This window comes from Podarcis bocagei (assembly GCF_964188305.1).
Source record: "Podarcis bocagei genome assembly, chromosome: 5".
NCBI lineage: Eukaryota > Metazoa > Chordata > Lepidosauria > Squamata > Lacertidae > Podarcis > Podarcis bocagei.
In genome coordinates this window covers 24,122,371-24,140,032 of record NC_138129.1, presented here as the reverse complement: position 1 = coordinate 24,140,032, position 17,662 = coordinate 24,122,371, and the positions used below count along the sequence as shown (strand labels likewise).

Here is a 17,662-nt window from a genome sequence, read left to right as displayed (position 1 = left end):
ACTGCAACACTTTCCTACTTGTCCCTCACCTTGCCAAGCAGATGACATTGTATGAATAGGTCCTTCTGTGTTAGTTCTCAGCATGGAACCATGTCTTTGCATCAGGTCCCCAATGCAATGCTTGGGCCTGCTCTCCTTCCCTCCCGCTTACATATTTTGGCCAAAACCAAGTTTCTCACTTGATTGCTGTGCACTCCTTACCAACCCACCTTGGTCACTGAAGAAATGCTGCCGAGTTGCTCTTGTGGGATGCTTCAGAGATCTGGTGCACTTGCAGTACAGCAACAGCTTCCTCAATCTAACAAAAGCAAAGCCCAGGAGCAGACAGTCATTTATTACAGCCAGTTGTACTGAGATAGACTCGGCAAATCAACATGGAGGCCCTTTAACAATCCTAGGTGCATTACTCTTCCCTGAAAAGCAGAAGTGGAATGCCTGTGGCCTGTCAGATGTTGCAGGACTACAACTCCCTTTATCCTTGGCCCCGGGCCATGCTGGTGGCTGAGTCAGCTGGAGAATTGGAGTTCAGCAAAATCTGGACAGCCATAGGCTCTCCATCCAAAGCAGTTGATGTGGATGGTGTGTTAAAGCCACGTGGCTGCTTTAGGATCTAAAGAATCGTACACACTGAGGTCCAAGCCTCTGAAGGAAACTTCACTCATTTTTTTTCTCTGTAGGTACATTCAGACAATTAAGACTGCCATTTTGGAGTGCCAAAGTCTTTCTGGGCTTTGTTTTAACAGATCAAGGGAGATTCGTGCAGCAAGACTTGTATTCTTTTCATTTCTGATTCTTCATTGCCCATTGGCTCCATCTTCGTGTGGTTCCAAGGCTGACTTTGCAAGCTCATTTTTCTGAACAATCTTACTGTAGAAGTTCCTTGAGTCAAGGAATAGTAACAAATTTCATGCAGAGCCAGCGAAAATGCCCTCTTTCATTAGAACTAGTTGGCACCCAAAAATTGCAGTATGCAGGCTTTGGAAATACAGAGAACTCTTCATCACACCAATGTGGAAGGTAGGGGAGAGAAGAGAAATAGGTATCTCTGAGCCAGGTCTGGCCAAAGATGTTTTGCAGCCTGAAGCAGAAAAGCAAGTGGCATCCCGCCCACCCCAATTTCAGACGAATAATACCATGGCCTGTCACGGGATTTTCAGCGTCAGAAGCACCTCCTGATAGTAAAAGATAACAAATTTGGCAATTAGCAATTTGCTGCCTTTTCATGACATCCCCAAAACCAGTCTAAGGTAGCCATCTGAGGACTAAGAAGCTCAGTTTCTTTTCCCGAGTGTGAAAAATTGCACAGAAGGAAAAGTGTTCTTGCAAACAATAAGGCTAAGGCCAACCTGTGAGCTACAGTAGTTCTTATTCTTATTCTTAAACTTTTTTGCCACCCTTCACCTGTAGATCTCAGGGCAGTTTACAACATAAAAATACAAGACAGAAAAAACCAAAATACATAATAAAAACGAGCAAAAACAAACCAATAACCCACCCTCCCCCTCAAGCAAGTAGCTTGCCAGACCCACTCTCTGACACAGATACATTAACGCAGTTACGCTTTTCAAAAAAACAACTTTCTCAGCTGCCTTAATGTGCATTAAATGGTTTCTTGAAAACTTCCTACCGAATCTGAAAGCAGTTAATAACACCCTCCCAACCCTCCAGTTATACACGCTCTCAAAGGGTGATTTAATTTTTCATCTCAGCCTTCACACACACACACACACACCCGTTCTGTTTTTAATGCCAACATTATCCAAGCATACTCTCCATGTCTTCAGTTTGTTGTAACGCATAATGTTCTTATCAAATGCATGGAGGACTTACTAGCAGTTGTTGGCATCAGGTCTGTCTCAAGAGCCAATGGAGTGTGCCTTTGGGGTGAAGTCACACTGCTGCATTAGCAGCACAGAAGTGACCTCCCAGGGGCGCTAAACCTGGGTAGTGCGTATGGAGGTCCTGGGCTGCCCAGACGACAAGACCCCCCTCTCGACCTCGCTGATGTGGTCCAAAGTAATGCAGAGAAATACGCTTGGCACCAGCTTGGCTGCAGGAGTTGCCGGAAGGAGGCGTACAAGGCACCATCCAACAGTCTTAGGGACCCCACTCCAAATTTGTGTAGTTTATTCCTTAGAGTTTTCTTCTCCTGAAGACACCCCACATGGCAATGAAGGTTAAGGATAGAGAGTTTTGCTTCTCCTAGATGGGCTACCTTCCCAGGTTGACAAGCCCCATCTGCCACTGGATTTAATAGTAGGAAGGCTACATTCATTTTAGCCTCCACATTTCAGAGGTCATATGAGAGGAACAGTATGCCTGGCTTCTGGGTGGCCATCACTATGGGAAAACAGTATTTTGGACCAGATAGACCATTTGCCTGATCCAGGAAGGATCTCCTTATTATTCATGCATCGAAAGCCTATGCAGCTGAAACACTACCTGCTTAAAAATAGCTCCTCTAGCATTGAGAATGGAATGGCTCATAACATGGTGGTCATTCAAAGGGCTGCAGATGCAGTCTTTGCAAACCAGCCAAAACTAGGAGAAACCACTGCATACACACACACACACAGAGAGAGAGAGAGAGAGAGAGAGAGAGAGAGAGCGCGCACATTTTTCTGCTTGGCAGGGGGTTGGACTCGATGGCCCTTGTGGTCTCTTCCAACTCTATGATTCTATGTCAAAAGAGACATTAAGGATGTGTCATGTGATCTTTTCTGTTTTCTCCTCTAACTAGTCAGGACATACCATTACAGTGAATTGCCACTTTAAATGTAAAAAAGTAGCTTTTAATCTCAGCAAGGAAATGTGCTTCCGTGTGGGATACATACACCACATTTGCTCAAAGTGCAAATGCAACAGGAATAATTAGAACACACAAACATGTACAAACCAGGTGAGAAATGGACTTAGCTGGGGATGGCAGAAAGGGAAAAAGCAACAGTGTGAAGGCTTGTAGTCAGAGCTGGAGTCTTTTTACTATCAGTTATCCCACCAGGGTTTCAAAATCTCCCGGCCCTTAGGGATCATTTCAGTTCCCCAATAGTCTCCTGCTCCATCACCTACTTCTGGGGGTGGGAAACAGCCCCCCCTCCAAGCTCTGTAAAAGAGAAACCCTTCGTATTCTGAAGGTATTCATATCATAAACTTTACAGATAAACAAAACTCAAATCAGCACAATATATTTTAGTTGCAAAATTTGGGGCTTTGCAATGGCAGAGTTAGCAGTTTTTATTTTATAGCATGAAATTCCAGTACCTTAGAGTGGAGGGATTCAGGAGACTCCAGCATCAGCAGCAACTCAGAGTTATCTATCTCCAGCAGCATACCTGTGATCTTCCCAGCCATGGAGGGGTGTAATGAGTGAATCAGAGGGTAGAGGCGTTCACCTGTGCACAGGCAAAAGGGACAGAAGCATGCATCATTCAGAGTGGGAAAACCCCATGGAGCTGGCCCTATTCCATTTTTTAAGCTTAGGGGTAATAGTGGCCCAGGAGGAACATTGGGGGGTGGGGATGCTTCAGTTCTCACATGAAAAACCATTTTTAAAAGTTCTGGTGAGGCCCAGAATTGCAAGAGAGAGCAGGCAGAAGAGGTAAACAAATTGTACACGAATATCCAAAGAATAAAGCACTTGAAAAGATTGCAGGAATTTAACTGGATGTACCCCCCACCCCCCAAAAAAGGAAATGTCTACCAGGAAGGACTGTCTTAAAGGAAAGCAAATTCAAATACACCTGTTTATTATCCTCCCTGTTTTCAAGCTGCTGCCACTGCAGGCATTGTAAAAGACTTTCTCCTTAAATGACTGCACACAGGCCTCGCCCTACCATTAAGCAGTGTGCGGCCTCTGCTTCAGGCGGCAAACACTGGAGGGGCATGGAGTAGCAACAAGGTAGTGAAAGAGAGCTCTATGGGGCACATAGCCTGCTCTTCACCCCCTAAGCTAATCTGCTGCCCTCAGGTCCGGTGGACGATGCACCCATTGTTGACACTGGGATTTGACTGCCCGTTCAAGTCAGACTTCATACATTATTTTTCTTTTAAGCACTACACATTTGCATAGGCAACTCCACAGCCCTATACACACGTCAATAATTTGGCTGTGCAAACAAAAAGCAGAGAGGAGGGCATCTTCATGTGACAGGGGATGCTCAGCTTGTGCAAGGTCACTGCACAAACCGCCGCTTGGAGAAACAGCAATGCGTCATTGTGGAGAAATAGCAGCTTGGCGCCAATGGGAGTTGTCCCACCCCCCAAAAAAAATCTCTAATTGTATTGCAAGGGGTATGATTTTTGCAGAGCTGGATAAATTATTTGCCCATGTAATGTGGACCTGTTGAGAACCAGGATTTCTCCTGCTTATTATTTAAACGAAACAGAACAAATGCCAAATAAGATTGGCAGTGATGCATTTAATAATAATAATAATAGAATTTATTATTTATACCCCGCCCATCTGGCTGAGTTTCCCCAGCCACTCTGGGCAGCTTCCAATCGAGTGTTAAAAACAATGCAGCATTAAATATTAAAAACTTCCCTAAACAGGGAACTGCGTACAGTTAAATTCCCGGTCCACAGCATTGTTTTTTAAAACTGCAGATTGAAATGGGAAATGATGGATTTTGTGAACATGGGAGAAAGTGAGATAGACCAGAAACAGAATGACCCATCCCTAATTCCAACACTCTGTACTCACGCCATGCTTCACACTGGCCAGTTTGGCCTTTTTGTTGCAACTGAGCAAGAAGTAAGATTTACCTTCAGGAACGAGAGAGAGAGAGAGAGAGAGAGAGAGAGAGAGAGAACATGGAAATAAACTCCTTTAACCCATCACCACTGTAACCATTCTTTGTGAGGAAAGTATATACTGAAGAGCAGGAGTTTCTGCTTGCACAGTGAGGTGCTGTCTGCTTTAAAAAGGAAAATCTCCCCAGGAAAAGTAGCATCATTTTCCTAAAGTACACCATAAAGAAGGCTGATCGCCGAAGAACTGATGCTTTTGAATTATGGTGTTGGAGGAGACTCTTGAGAGTCCCATGTACTGCAAGAAGATCAAACCTCTCCATTCTTAAGGAAATCAGCCCTGGGTGCTCACTGGAAGGACAGATCCTGAAGCTGAGGCTCCAATACTTTGGCCACCTCATGAGAAGAGATGACTTCCTGGAAAAGACCCTGATGTTGGGAAAGATGGAGGGCACAAGGAGAAGGGGACGACAGAGGATAAGATGGTTGGACAGTGTTCTGGAAGCTACAAACATGAGTCTGACCAAACTGCGGGAGGCAGTGGAAGACAGGAGTGCCTGGCGTGCTCTGGTTCATGGGGTCACGAAGGGTCGGACACGACTAAACGACTAAACAACAACAACAACACACTTATGGGGGCAGGAAAGGAAGAGTATGCCCAAAGCATACCCAAATACCCAAAGCAGGTGGCAGCACAGGAAGAGTCTGTGCAGTCCGGCTGTTAGTAATCTAAGAAACTCTCTGTTCAAATGCAGTTGGCACGCAGCTCAGCCTCATCAGATCATGTGGAGGAGAGCAGCAGCTGCTCCGTCAGCAGGAAAAGAGCTGCTACTCATGATACCTGATCATGTCCGGAGATCCCTGCTGCCAGACCCACAACAGTTGCTAGGGAGAAAAGCTGTGATTGACAGGGCTCGGGCTGGGTAGCCAGTCCCTTAAAGCAGGGCGCCAGCTGAAGTGTCGTCATGGTTGCTAGAACCATGCAACCAGCTGCCAAGGTTGCTTTCATGCACTATTTCTGGGTTAGCGGAGTCTGTAACCTGAAGCGTATGTAACCTGAGGTACCACTGTACTATCCTGCAGCATCCCCTCCCCTAGCCAAGACCCTTCTGCAATGTTAGGTTGTAATTATACCAATCAGCAAACGTTATTTCCAGTACAGTGGTACCTCGGGTTACATACGCTTCAGGTTACATACGCTTCAGGTTACAGACTCCGCTAACCCAGAAATAGTGCTTCAGGTTAAGAACTTTGCTTCAGGATGAGAACAGAAATCGTGCTCCGGCGGCACGGCAGCAGCAGGAGGCCCCATTAGCTAAAGTGGTGCTTCAGGTTAAGAACAGTTTCAGGTTAAGAACGGACCTCTGGAACGAGTTAAGTACTTAACCCGAGGTACCGCTGTATTCGTTCTGGTCTCCCATTTGAAGGTTCTGCACGTTTCTTTATTTAAAGCAAAGGTCTCAGGGCAGAAATACAGAAACAAAATCAAATCAAACTATACAAACTAATAGAACTAGTGTTCCCAGAGTTACAATTCACAGCACCCTTAAACTACCGCTCCCAGGAATCTTTGGGGGAGGGAAATCATATGCTTTAAACGTGCATTTAATGTGCTTTAAATATATGGTGTTGATCTGTGAAAAGCCTATGAAACTAAGCAAGGCCCGCAATGAAATCTCAAGCCAATAGAACCACAAAAGGCACAAAACCGTCTCCCAGTTTGTTCATCACAGTTTTGGGTAGTGTTTTCCTAATGTGGGACTCCTACCGACAACCCTGAAATTAAGAGTCTCATGCTCTACCAGCTGAGCAGAATGCATTGCCAGCAGCACTGAATAACTACGGCCGGATCCTGCATATTCGGGGGAAGCCAAAAACAGTTTCCAAGCTACAGAGCGGCACCTTTAAGTTTAAGGTTCAAACTCTTGCCCAGAGACATAGCTAGCTAGCTGAACAGGGCGCCTGAGAAGGGCAAGCTGCCGATGGAGGAGGACGACGCACCACAACTCACCAAGCATTTGCTTCTGCTCCTGAGGAGGGGCTGCAGCCAACATGGATGCTGTGAGGGGCTCCTGTCCATGGACACGGACAGCCGGTTCTACAACCTGCAGGCCAATAAACAGAAGACAACAATAATAGCATGGTCCTCGTGTGAGTTCCTGAATGACACTCTGGAGTGAGGGGCGGATTCTGATGGCAGCAACTCCTCTTCCTGCACCATCTGAAGCTCCCTAAAGTAGGGAGGAGGAACCAGCTGCTCTTGGGGCTGCAACTCCCATCTTCCCTAACTGCTGGTCAACAGTGTCTGGAGACAGGTCACTTATCCACAGCAGTGACCAGAGGAGGAATGACCGCTGGGAGGAGCTCAGAGAGAAGAAACACCACAGTGCATCAGCTGCAGCACAGCTGGATGCCTTCATCTGCCCCAGCTGCAACAAAACATGTCTCTCCCACATCAGTCTCTATAGCCACAGCAGGCGCTGCAACCCTCCAGTGATTGGACCTCACCCCCCAAGGAACACTTTCATCAGGAGAAGCTGGAGAAATGAGAAGAGGGTGGCATTCAGCTAAATTTTACCCACTGAAATTAACGCACGTGACTAAGTTAGGTCCATTAATTCCAATGGGTCTACTGTGAGCAGAACTGAATTGAACCCCCCCAAGTGTCTTAGCAGAGAGTTCTGCTTAGTTCTTTTTACTGAAAGTAGACCCACAGACTTAGGCCACCACACATTCCTCTAAATCAAAGACGGGGACCTGTGTGATCTTAGGTTGGTCTGTTCCACTTTGGGAACCACTAATCCAGACCTAGGAGGAATGCGGGTGGCGCTGTGGGTTAAACCACAGAGCCTAGGACTTGCTGATCAGAAGGTCGGCAGTTTGACTCCCTTTGACGGGGTAAGCTCCCATTGCACGGTCCCTGCTCCTGCCAACCTAGCAGTTCTAAAGCACGTCAAAGTGCAAGTAGATAAATAGGTACCACTCTGGCAGGAAGGTAAACGGCGTTTCCGTGCGCTGCTCTGGTTCGCCAGAAGTGGCTTAGTCATGCTGGCCACATGACCTGGAAGCTGTACACCGGCTCCCTCGGCCAATAAAGCGAGATGAGCGCCGCAACCCCAGAGTCGGTCATGACTGGACCTAATGGTCAGGGGTCCCTTTACCTTTACTTTAATCCAGACCAATTAAACGCCAAAAACTAGAACACGCTACAAGCCCAAACTCTAAAGGCTACGTGCACAACATACATTGAAAGCACACTTAAAAAAACACATGACGCGCACACAGAGAATCCAGGGAACTGCAGTTTATCCCTTTACAGAGCTATAATTCCCAGCACCCTTATTCTACAGTTCCTAGGATTTTTGCAGGGAGGGGGACGCAGAGCTTTAAATGTATGGTGTGTACACAGCCTATGTTAATGGCATGATCAGAAAAATCTTCCATATTAAGGAGTGGAGGGAGGAAAACATGGTCTATACAATATCCTTTGTTCCACAACTGAAGGCGAGTTACCTGGTGCACTGGCAGAGGCGCCATGGTGCCCAGTGGCTGGGCATTCCTCACGGCTGAAGAGTACTTGTACTGGGAAACGCCGCGTGGTAGGGCTGTTGAGGAGGATGCCCGAGTGCTGATAGTCTGGGTTCCTATGTTGGCTGAAATGAGAAGAGGAACAATTTGGAAGGGTACAGAGAGAGGAGAGGTGACGTATCCCATCGTTAATGCCATGCACCCTTTGCAGAAGCCTTTTTAAAAGCAGGCTTCCCAAAATGCTGCAGAAGGCAGGGAGAGGAAGATGGCGGTTCTCAGCTGCAATCCACAGCCCGCAACAAATAAATCTGAGAAGTCCTCTCAAAATCTCCACTGCAACGTCAGCACAATTGGGTGGTCCAAATCTTACGATAATAAAACACTCCATTCATGTATACAAAGCAAGCAAAAGGATGAACCCACAGATGCCATTGAAGCAAAGGCTAAACCCCACACCAGCTCCTGATGATCCTTTAATAATAATAATAATAATAATAATAATAATAATAATAATAATAATAATAATAATAATAATTTATTTATTCCCCGCCCATCTGGCTGGGCCTCCCCAGCTACTCTGGGCGGCTTCCAAAAAAACATTAAAATACTGTAATACATCAAACATTAAAAGCTTCCCTGAATAGGGCTGCCTTCAGATGTCTTCTAAAAGTCTGGTAGTTGTTATTCTCTTTGACATCTGGTGGGAGGGCGTTCCACAGGGAGGGCGCCACTACTGAGAAGGCCCTCTGCCTGGTTCCCTGTAACTTGGCTTCTCGCAGTGAGGGAACCGCCAGAAGGCCCTCGGTGCTGGACCTCAGCACCGAGGTCTGGAGGAGGCATGGTAAGAGCAACTTGTGTACCTAATCTCTTAATTGCTATGGGAGCCCATAGAACTGAATAGCTCCCACTCAGCCTACCCTTATGCCATCAACCTGCCACAGGTTCCATTTCCTGGTAATGCTACACTGTGACAGATTTCCCCCCCCCCCCAAACCGGATTATGCATAAAATAATTGCCACCTGCATCTAAGCACACAGGCACACACCGTTCCGTTTAATGATGAACCATCCGCATTTCCTAACTTACCCACTCTCTGGGCATTGGGAGATACCCTGGGAGCCTGCGTGGACGCTTGTCTCATGGTGCTGATGTTGGACAGCGGGCGCCTGGGAGGTGCACTAGTCCTCAGGACTGGGCTGGCTGGGTGATAGGATGCTAAAAACATTGAATGCTTTCATCAGAATTTGGAGGCATAAGAAGCGGGTGGAATTCAGAGACGTTTTATCCACATAAATTAGTGAACATGGAAGAATAAGAAATCAAGATAACCAACTTTTTATTAAAGAATGGAAATGGTTTCTTGAATAAATGAGCAAATTTAAGTTAATTTGGATATGCAGAAGATATTAAAAATAAATTTAAAGAACCGCAGAAAGAAGGGGAAGGAAGTCAAGTTTTGAAATGTTAAAATGATTGTAAAATTAGTGAAATGTATAAACCTGAAATATTTTTTAAAAATAAATAATATAAATAAATAAATTAGTGAACATGGCTAAGTTAGGTCCATTAATTCCAATGGGTCTATTCTGAGCAGAACTTAATTGAACACCACCCCTAGTGTCTTAGCAGAGAGTTCTGCTTAGTCTGTGGGTCTACAGACTAAGAACTAAGACCACCACACATTCCTCTAACCCAGAGATGGGGACCTGCGACCTATTGTTGGACTCCAACTCTCATGATCCCTGACCATGAGCTGGAGTCCAGCATCATCAGCTCCCCAGCCCTGTGCTCTACTGAATTTGCATGCTGACTTCACAAAAATTCTGAGGTCCCAACACCAATCAATAGCATGGTAGGAGTTCCATACTAAGTGCAACCTTCACCCACATGCTCTGCAGATGACCAAGTCCTTTTTGAAAAAACAAACAAGCAAACTCACAGGGAGGCCTGGAGGGCTGCATATTCCAACGGGAGACAGGGCGGACTTGGGCAACAGGGCTAGGACTGTAGAAAGTAGTTCTGGTTTGAGGCTAGAAAAAAGACCACGAAACAAAGAAAGAAGATACATTACTGTCCTCACATCAGCCCTGGGGCAGCCTGGACTACCAAAAGCACCAAGCCTGGAATTTGAAAAGGTATGTGGCAGTTCTTTTTGTGTAGCTTTGAAGGAACCATCACCTGAGAACGACTTGAGGCAGATTAGGAGAACAGCTAGGTAAAGGTAAAGGTAAAGGTGACTGACTGGGGTTGCAGTGCTCATCTCGCTTTATTGGCCAAGGGAGCCGGCGTACAGCTTCCGGGTCATGTGGCCAGCATGACTAAGCCGCTTCTGGCGAACCAGAGCAGTGCATGGAAACGCCGTTTACCTTCCCTCTGGAGCGGTACCTATTTATCTACTTGCACTTTGACGTGCTTTCAGACTGCTAGGTTGGTAGGAGCAGGGACTGAGCAATGGGAGCTCACCCCGTCGTAGGGATTCGAACCGCCGACCTTCTGATCGGCAAGTCCTAGGCTCTGTGGTTTAACCCACAGAACCACACTAAACCATAGTTTGGCACTATATGTAATAAACGCACAGGAAGCCTCAGGCTCATGTTCTCCTTCAATGCCTGAGGGAGGAAATGACAAGGAAAACATCTCTTAAATGTACATCTGAGAAGAAAGAAGGCCCAGACTTTGCTGGGCTGAGACCTACAAGGTCTTCCAGGTTGACCTTTCCTCCAGGCCACCCAAGGGAAACTTGAGCTACAGACCCTGTTTCTCCTTTGAACATCCTTTCCTCCTAAGGATTCTGGGACCTGCAGAGTTCCCCGTGAAGAGGGATTGGTTGCTAAACCACTCTGGGAATTGTAGCTCTGGGAGAGGAATAAGGCTCTTCTAACAACTCTACGGATCCTTAACAAACTGCAGCTCCCAGGATTCTGCGGGGAAAGCCATGACCGCTTTGGCTTCGACAACTTGCAGCTGAACACATGGACTCTATTGCAAGATTTATTTATTTATTTTGTGGTGATGTAGGCAGAGATATAAAAAGTTCTTCTTATGGTGTTTGATCTGTGAAAGCCATTTTTATACATGCATCCTGTGTTCTCCCAATATGGCAGTTCGATTGGAATGCAATGGGTTTGAAAAATGCATTAAGTTGCAGTGCAATAGCATCTTGTCTGCCATTGGTGCTAGTCAATGGGTTTCATAGAAGTAAGCTGCAATAGTAGCCTCTTTACAAATCTTACCTGTGGAAGGGAGGGCAGGAAATAACCTGTCGGAGGGTAGGAGCAGAGGATTGGACCAGGCAAGGCCCTCATGGTAGCTAGTCTCTGCATGTATTGGTTGGTGAGAATGGCTTTCCTCTCCTCTTTCCTTTGAGCAAGGGCCACATACAAAGGCTTGGCACTGACAATCCTCCCGTTCATTTCAGTCACAGCCTTTGTGGCCTCTTCTGGGGATGAAAAACATACAAACCCAAAACCTTTGCTGTGTCCACCCTCTGTCATCACCTAAAATTGAAAATTAAAACACTGAGTCCACTGAGTGGATGGCAAACGGCAGTCTGAAGAGCACAGACAGAGAGACACGGACATCGAAATGAGTGGAATAATTGGCACCTTTTCCTAACACACACAAATATACTCATTGGGGTGAACTGATCTTGAGTCCCACCAAATTCAATAGGAACAAAGGTCAACTAAAAGTCCTTGTTTTCACTAAATGGGGAGGCATTGGGCCATTATTACAATAAACATTCATTGTAACCTGCCATAGCAGCAGGGGAGACATAGCGGCACACACCTTCAAGCAAACCATCATAACTAAATGTAGTGTTGACTGGTAATTTCAAAATTTCATGGATGGTCTCCTAACTAAATAGGCTTGTAGATGCACCCGCACCAAATCTGCTCTAGAGAGTTTGGGGATCCCCACCCCCGGAAATAGGCTTAGGGAGAAGAAAGGGAGGAGAAGTACCTTTGGGCAGCTAAACATCAATGTGCTGGTGGATATATTTAGTTGGATTTTGCACACAGTGGCCTCCACGCCTCCCAGACTGGGGGCTTGCAGAGTTCCTAATAACTCTGTCAGCAGTCCCACAGCCATAGCTGTCAACTTTCAGATTTGAAAATAAGGGATCAGCAGCCTCACCTGTCCCGGGGACAGTCTACGGGATATCTAACAATCTGGGATAGCAGTGGGAAGCAGCGGGAAATGGTGCTAGAATAAAGGAATTTTCCACAAAAAAGGGAAGGTTGACAGCTATGCCCACAGCCATGCCTCACTGCCTTGGTTGCCTTGCTTCTGTGAGCGCTATAGTTTTTTGAAGGACTAGATGAAAATAGTCCAGTAGCCAGAATTCCAGATGGAATCATTGCAGAGAAGGCAAGGAGTGGATAGGGGCAGATCACTGGATTATCCCAGTGGCAATTTCAGTCTCAAAACAGCAGACGAGGCAGCAAAACTGTACTGCTTTCTGGACTACCTTGTTTTCAGACTGTAGGTGGGAGGCCCATGCAATTTCTCCTTCCATATCCCCACCCCCAAATCCCTGCATGTTAAAAACCAACAACAGCCTAGTGTTCTGGTGTTTTGATTTTTTAAGGAGAAATATGGAAGGAGCAATCAATCACATGAATCCTTGCCTATGGTCTGAATGAAAGTTTCACAGACAAAAGATACTTGTTTACAAACATAAGGGGCAGGATTCACCTAATGAGTCCCATCAGTGACAGACTTGCACAAGGTCTTCCACTTGTGCAGTGGGGCTTTTCCCTTTCCCCTGTGCCCCCTGAAATTGGCTTGGGGCAGGGAGAACGCCATAAAACATTGGGGGGAGGGTTGTTCCATCTGAGAAGCTGACATGTTTGAGTGGATGGAACGTTCAACATAGGTCAACATTGAATACCCACCATAGATCTTACCTTGGCACTAGTGATAGTTCCATAAGGAGAAAATTCGTTCCTCAACCGTTCATCATCAATCCCATCATCCAGATTCTTTACATACAAGTTCACACCCTAGGAGCAAAAAGCATAGACACTTTCCCATGTGTTCATAATATTTTTTATGTAACATTTATGCAGCAGCTTTCCATTTAAAAATATGCACAAAAAATAATGTTTCCAACACTCAATCATAAGGCTGGAAGGGAACCAAATGCCATCCACACCAACACCCAGCATTCAAAACTCCCATTCTTCTGGGTGCATTTTGTGACAGGGAATTTCATTAGTGTGAGCAGTTTCTGAGCTCTGGGCACAGTACTGCACTGAAGATTTCAGATTAAAACTGCAGAGTGGAAGGAAAGGAGGACCTTTTTCTGCCTCCCCACTTCCAGCTACTCTGAAGACTGGAGAAGAGGCCCTCTTAAGAATATTAGGGGTGGGGGTGGGCACGGGAAGGACTATACCATGTGAAAAATGGACATAATATTTTAGCTGCGGTTCATTCATTCTTAGCTTTGTATTCTTGTTATTAAAACACATGCCCAGACATTCCGTTGTTGCACCCATAACCTAGGTTTAAGGTGCCATTTAGCTCCTAGCTTTCATATCTCAGTTTCTAACACTACCAACACCTCAATACAACATACACTACAGCTTATGTAAAGGTCAGATTCCTGTAAGAGGGAATAGCGCTAAATTGTTACTACCCATCACCTGTGTAGTGTTTTATAGCGTTATTGTGCTTTCTCTCAATGAACTTCATCTGAATTTGCTGTGCTCAGGCGACAGAGCCCTTTAATCTGCTTTAATTGCACAATCCTAAATTCCCATTACAGTGGTACCTCGGGTTAAGTACTTAATTTGTTCTGGAGGTCCGTTCTTAACCTGAAACTGTTCTTAACCTGAAGCACCACTTTAGCTAATGGGGCCTCCCACTGCCACTGCACCGCCGGAGCACAATTTCTGTTCTCATCCTGAAGCAAAGTTCTTAACCTGAGGCAATATTTCTGGGTTAGTGGAGTCTGTAATCTGAAGCGTATGTAACCTGAAGTGTATGTAACCCGAGGTATCACTGTATGTGCTTGAATTCCACAAACAAAATAGAGATTGTCTGGAGGCACCCTTCAAAGTTTTTACCTCAAGGATGCATCTGTGTTACCAAAACTCTCAGGATAAGCAAACCAGCCTTATTTTCATTGATTTTTTTTTAAAAGGCATCAAGATAAAACCCAACAAATTTCATCCCTTGCCACAAACAGGAACCATTACCATGCGCTGTCATTGCAGGTGACCTGTGCCTCAAGAAAGGACCACAACTCATCAACACAGCACATGCTTTCCATGAAGGGGCCTAGCAGGCGACGGCAAAAGCCCGAGACCCTTGAAACCGTAGAAAACCATTGCCAGTCAAGAGTAGACAAGAAATGGCCTAACAAATGACCTGACCTGGTAAGCTGCTTATCCTTCACTAGCTCTCAGTGAAGCAGGACTTCCTCTACATGGCCCAGTTACTTTACGGAATAATAATGGCTCAATCCTGGAAATTATTTTACCGCTTTTAGTTTACTGAATTTGGGATCTTTCCTATTTTAACCTTACATTATTTTATTGTAGACCAAGGGGGACATACAATTACAGGCTGAAATTTGTTTCCACAGTTTTGGGTACTGGATTTTAAATTGCTGTAATCCTTCTGCTGGTGAATGGTGGGTAATAAATTTATTAGTAGCAGTAATAGAAACGATGCCTGAAAACAAATAAATAAATATTTATATTGGAGAGCAACCACAGCATTTAAGATTTCGAAAGTCAGCAGGTGTGTTGCTTTTTTTAAAAAAAGTGTACCTTGCCACACCTGATGACCTCATTGTCACTTAGCATTACCTGGTATCTGTTTACTCTCTCCTGCTTGATCTGCTCAAATTTGCGCTTCAGTTCACTCTGACGTTCCATCCTCTTCTGAGCTCGGCCAACATACACCATTCGCCCATTGATCTCCGTCCCATTCATGTCTTCAACAGCCTGCCAGGAGACCAGGTGTTAACATAGAGGGTTGTGCATAGGAAGAAGTCCCACGACTAACTCCACCCCTCAATGGACCACACATCCGTCTTGCAGAAAGATGCCCTTTGCTCTGTTTTAATTTTGTAATGAACTTTGCAAAGCCTTCTCTTCTGAGCTATCCTAGGGAATGAAATCCCCCTACCCCCCACCAAGAGCAATTTAGTTGGTATTGTAGCCATCATGCATTCATAGCGAACATGAGAGAGATTCATATGCGCTCATCAAATACCGGAAGAGCTGTCACCCAAAAGAGGACAAGCAGCCCCCACCATATATTTAAAGCACAATTACACCACTTTCACAGGTATGGCTTCCCCAAAGAATCTTGGAAACTATAGTTTATCCATCATAGAGCTACAATTCCCAGCACCCTTAACAAATCACAGTTCCCAATATTATTTGTGGGAAAGCCTTTAAATGTATGATGTGAATGTGACAAGATTTCATTTCCTCTGCTGCACCAGCGGCTGCATCTCAGTCGAATGTTAGGAGACAGTTCTTGCTGGTAAAATCAGTTTGGCAATGGAACCAATGATCAAAGCAACTGGATAGACTCTCAGGGACGCGGACTTATAAAAAATATTGGGGGGGCGGGGCGGGAAAGCTCATGAATAATAAATAAGCTCATGAATATGCAAATAAAGTGGCGCCTCCTCCTCGTGAGCGAATAGGGGAGAGCATGCTGCGCCTATTAATCAGCACCGAAGGAAATTGGGTGGAGCGTTTGCTCGGGAGGGAGGGCAGGAGGCATGCAGCCCGACCCTGTGCATTTTGGGCTGGGGGAGGGGCGGCGGTGGCGCTCTGCTGGAGGGGCGCCCGAGATTATTGGGGGGGCAGAGCCCCCCCAAACGAATTTTTGAGGGGGCTCGGGCCCCCTCAAGCCCCATGGAGTCGGCGCCTATGTAGACTCTCCCTTGTGAGAGGTCTTTAAGCAGAAGCTATATGCAGCCATCTGTTGGGGTTGCTTTAGCTCTGGGACTTCCCACACTAAACGGCCTCCTCCAACTTTATGATCGCAAAACAGGGAGGTCCCTGGTGGAGAAAGCCCATTTAGGTGCACACACATCCAAGTCAGGTCTTTCTCCCACCAACAAGTCTTCAGCTCCATCTCGACAGCTACATTCACTGGAACAGGAACAAGCAAGCATCGGGCACAGACAAATAGATCAAAGACCATCTTGCCTTCTGAGCATCTTCATGCTTCTCAAAGTTGACAAACCCAAACCCTTTCGAATGGCCTGCATTATCCATCATCACCTTGACACTCAACGTCTTTCCTGGAAAGTAGAACAAGAAAGTTTAAGACAGTGTGACATTGCTGGAGCCACAAGTTACAATAGACTTACATTGGTGCCATGCACTTGGAGCTATTGGGTGAATTCCAGTGGTGCCTGTCCACCAGCGCAACAGAACAGTTTTGCCTGTCTGCCAGCAAAAGAGATCCAGTTGACGGAATGGATTATCCCTCATCCATGCCTCCAAAATCTGTCCTGGGGGGTTGATGGATTCTCGGGAGCAGATTTGGGAGGATGCAGGAAATGTGGGAAGATGGAGACGTCCACTCACAAAAAAATGGATCTTACCCGCAATCTCTTATTATGTATAGGTAGAATCCGACATAAAGGTGAACGTTCCATCAGGGCAAGGATTTTTCCTTGTGCAACAGAACATTCTCTCCCTCTCCCTCTCCCTCTCCCTCTCCCTCTCCCTCTCCCTCTCCTCTCCCCTGCTTGCACAACCCCATTCAAAGCATTCCCCCGATCTTCTGGAACAGATTTGCAAAAGGTGCACTTTGCATCGTACATGACACCAGGCTCAGGAAACAGGGGTGTTGTTCACCCAAAATAGTGTGGCAGCCCTATCTCTGAGGTCTGGCAGGCCTAATTAGGCTCACAGGCTGAAACTTCCCTGCCAATCACTATACTTCAAAGTGCCGCCATTTACCAAATTTTGAGAATATTTCCTGTAGTCGCTCATCATGCATGTCATCCCCAAAGTTCTTGATGTAGACATTGGTGAATTCCATTGCCTTGGCGCCATATTCTGCTTCCCGCTCTCGTCGAGATTTAAAATGGCCTACGAACCTGTAAACAGGGCGAACGGTGAAGCCACTTTTTAAAATGCATTGTGTGTGCCATGCAACGAGGTCAGGGAAACCTCCCAAGCTATATTAAGTCGGCAAGAACTGAGACAGCTTTATCGATCACCATGCTCTAATAAAGCCACAAGTGCCCAGTTTTGCCTTGTCAGTGCTCAGGAGACGCTGTCATGAGGAGAGAGGCAGGATTATCTCTGTTTGGTGTAGCTCTAGAGACCTTTAAGCTAGGAGAGCCTGAGGCTTGAGCAGTGATAACATTGCTCGTGCCTGTATTTTGCATCAACCTCG

At 46.0% G+C, this 17,662-nt stretch overlaps 1 protein-coding gene and 1 long non-coding RNA gene across 4 annotated transcripts in view; one reads left to right on the top strand and one right to left on the bottom strand.

Annotated features, from left to right (window-relative positions):
- LOC308588379 overlaps positions 1-17,662 on the top strand; it is a 289,543-nt gene that overhangs the window by 58,313 nt on the left and 213,568 nt on the right. The gene's annotated exons all lie outside the window — the stretch shown is intronic.
- The window catches only part of PABPC1L (poly(A) binding protein cytoplasmic 1 like), a 30,379-nt gene that overhangs the window by 2,853 nt on the left and 9,864 nt on the right, over positions 1-17,662 (bottom strand). For all 3 annotated transcript variants that reach the window (XM_081196226.1, XM_081196224.1, XM_081196225.1), the window contains 11 exons: positions 17,221-17,360; positions 16,459-16,553; positions 15,097-15,234; positions 13,189-13,284; positions 11,512-11,775; positions 10,218-10,308; positions 9,365-9,493; positions 8,263-8,402; positions 6,761-6,854; positions 3,262-3,392; positions 210-298 (listed from right to left, as the gene is read on the bottom strand). In XM_081196226.1, coding sequence (XP_081052352.1) covers positions 215-298; positions 3,262-3,392; positions 6,761-6,854; positions 8,263-8,402; positions 9,365-9,493; positions 10,218-10,308; positions 11,512-11,775; positions 13,189-13,284; positions 15,097-15,234; positions 16,459-16,553; positions 17,221-17,360 — 1,402 coding nt within the window. In that variant the 3' untranslated portion in view covers positions 210-214. The remainder of the gene's footprint in view (positions 1-209; positions 299-3,261; positions 3,393-6,760; positions 6,855-8,262; positions 8,403-9,364; positions 9,494-10,217; positions 10,309-11,511; positions 11,776-13,188; positions 13,285-15,096; positions 15,235-16,458; positions 16,554-17,220; positions 17,361-17,662) is intronic.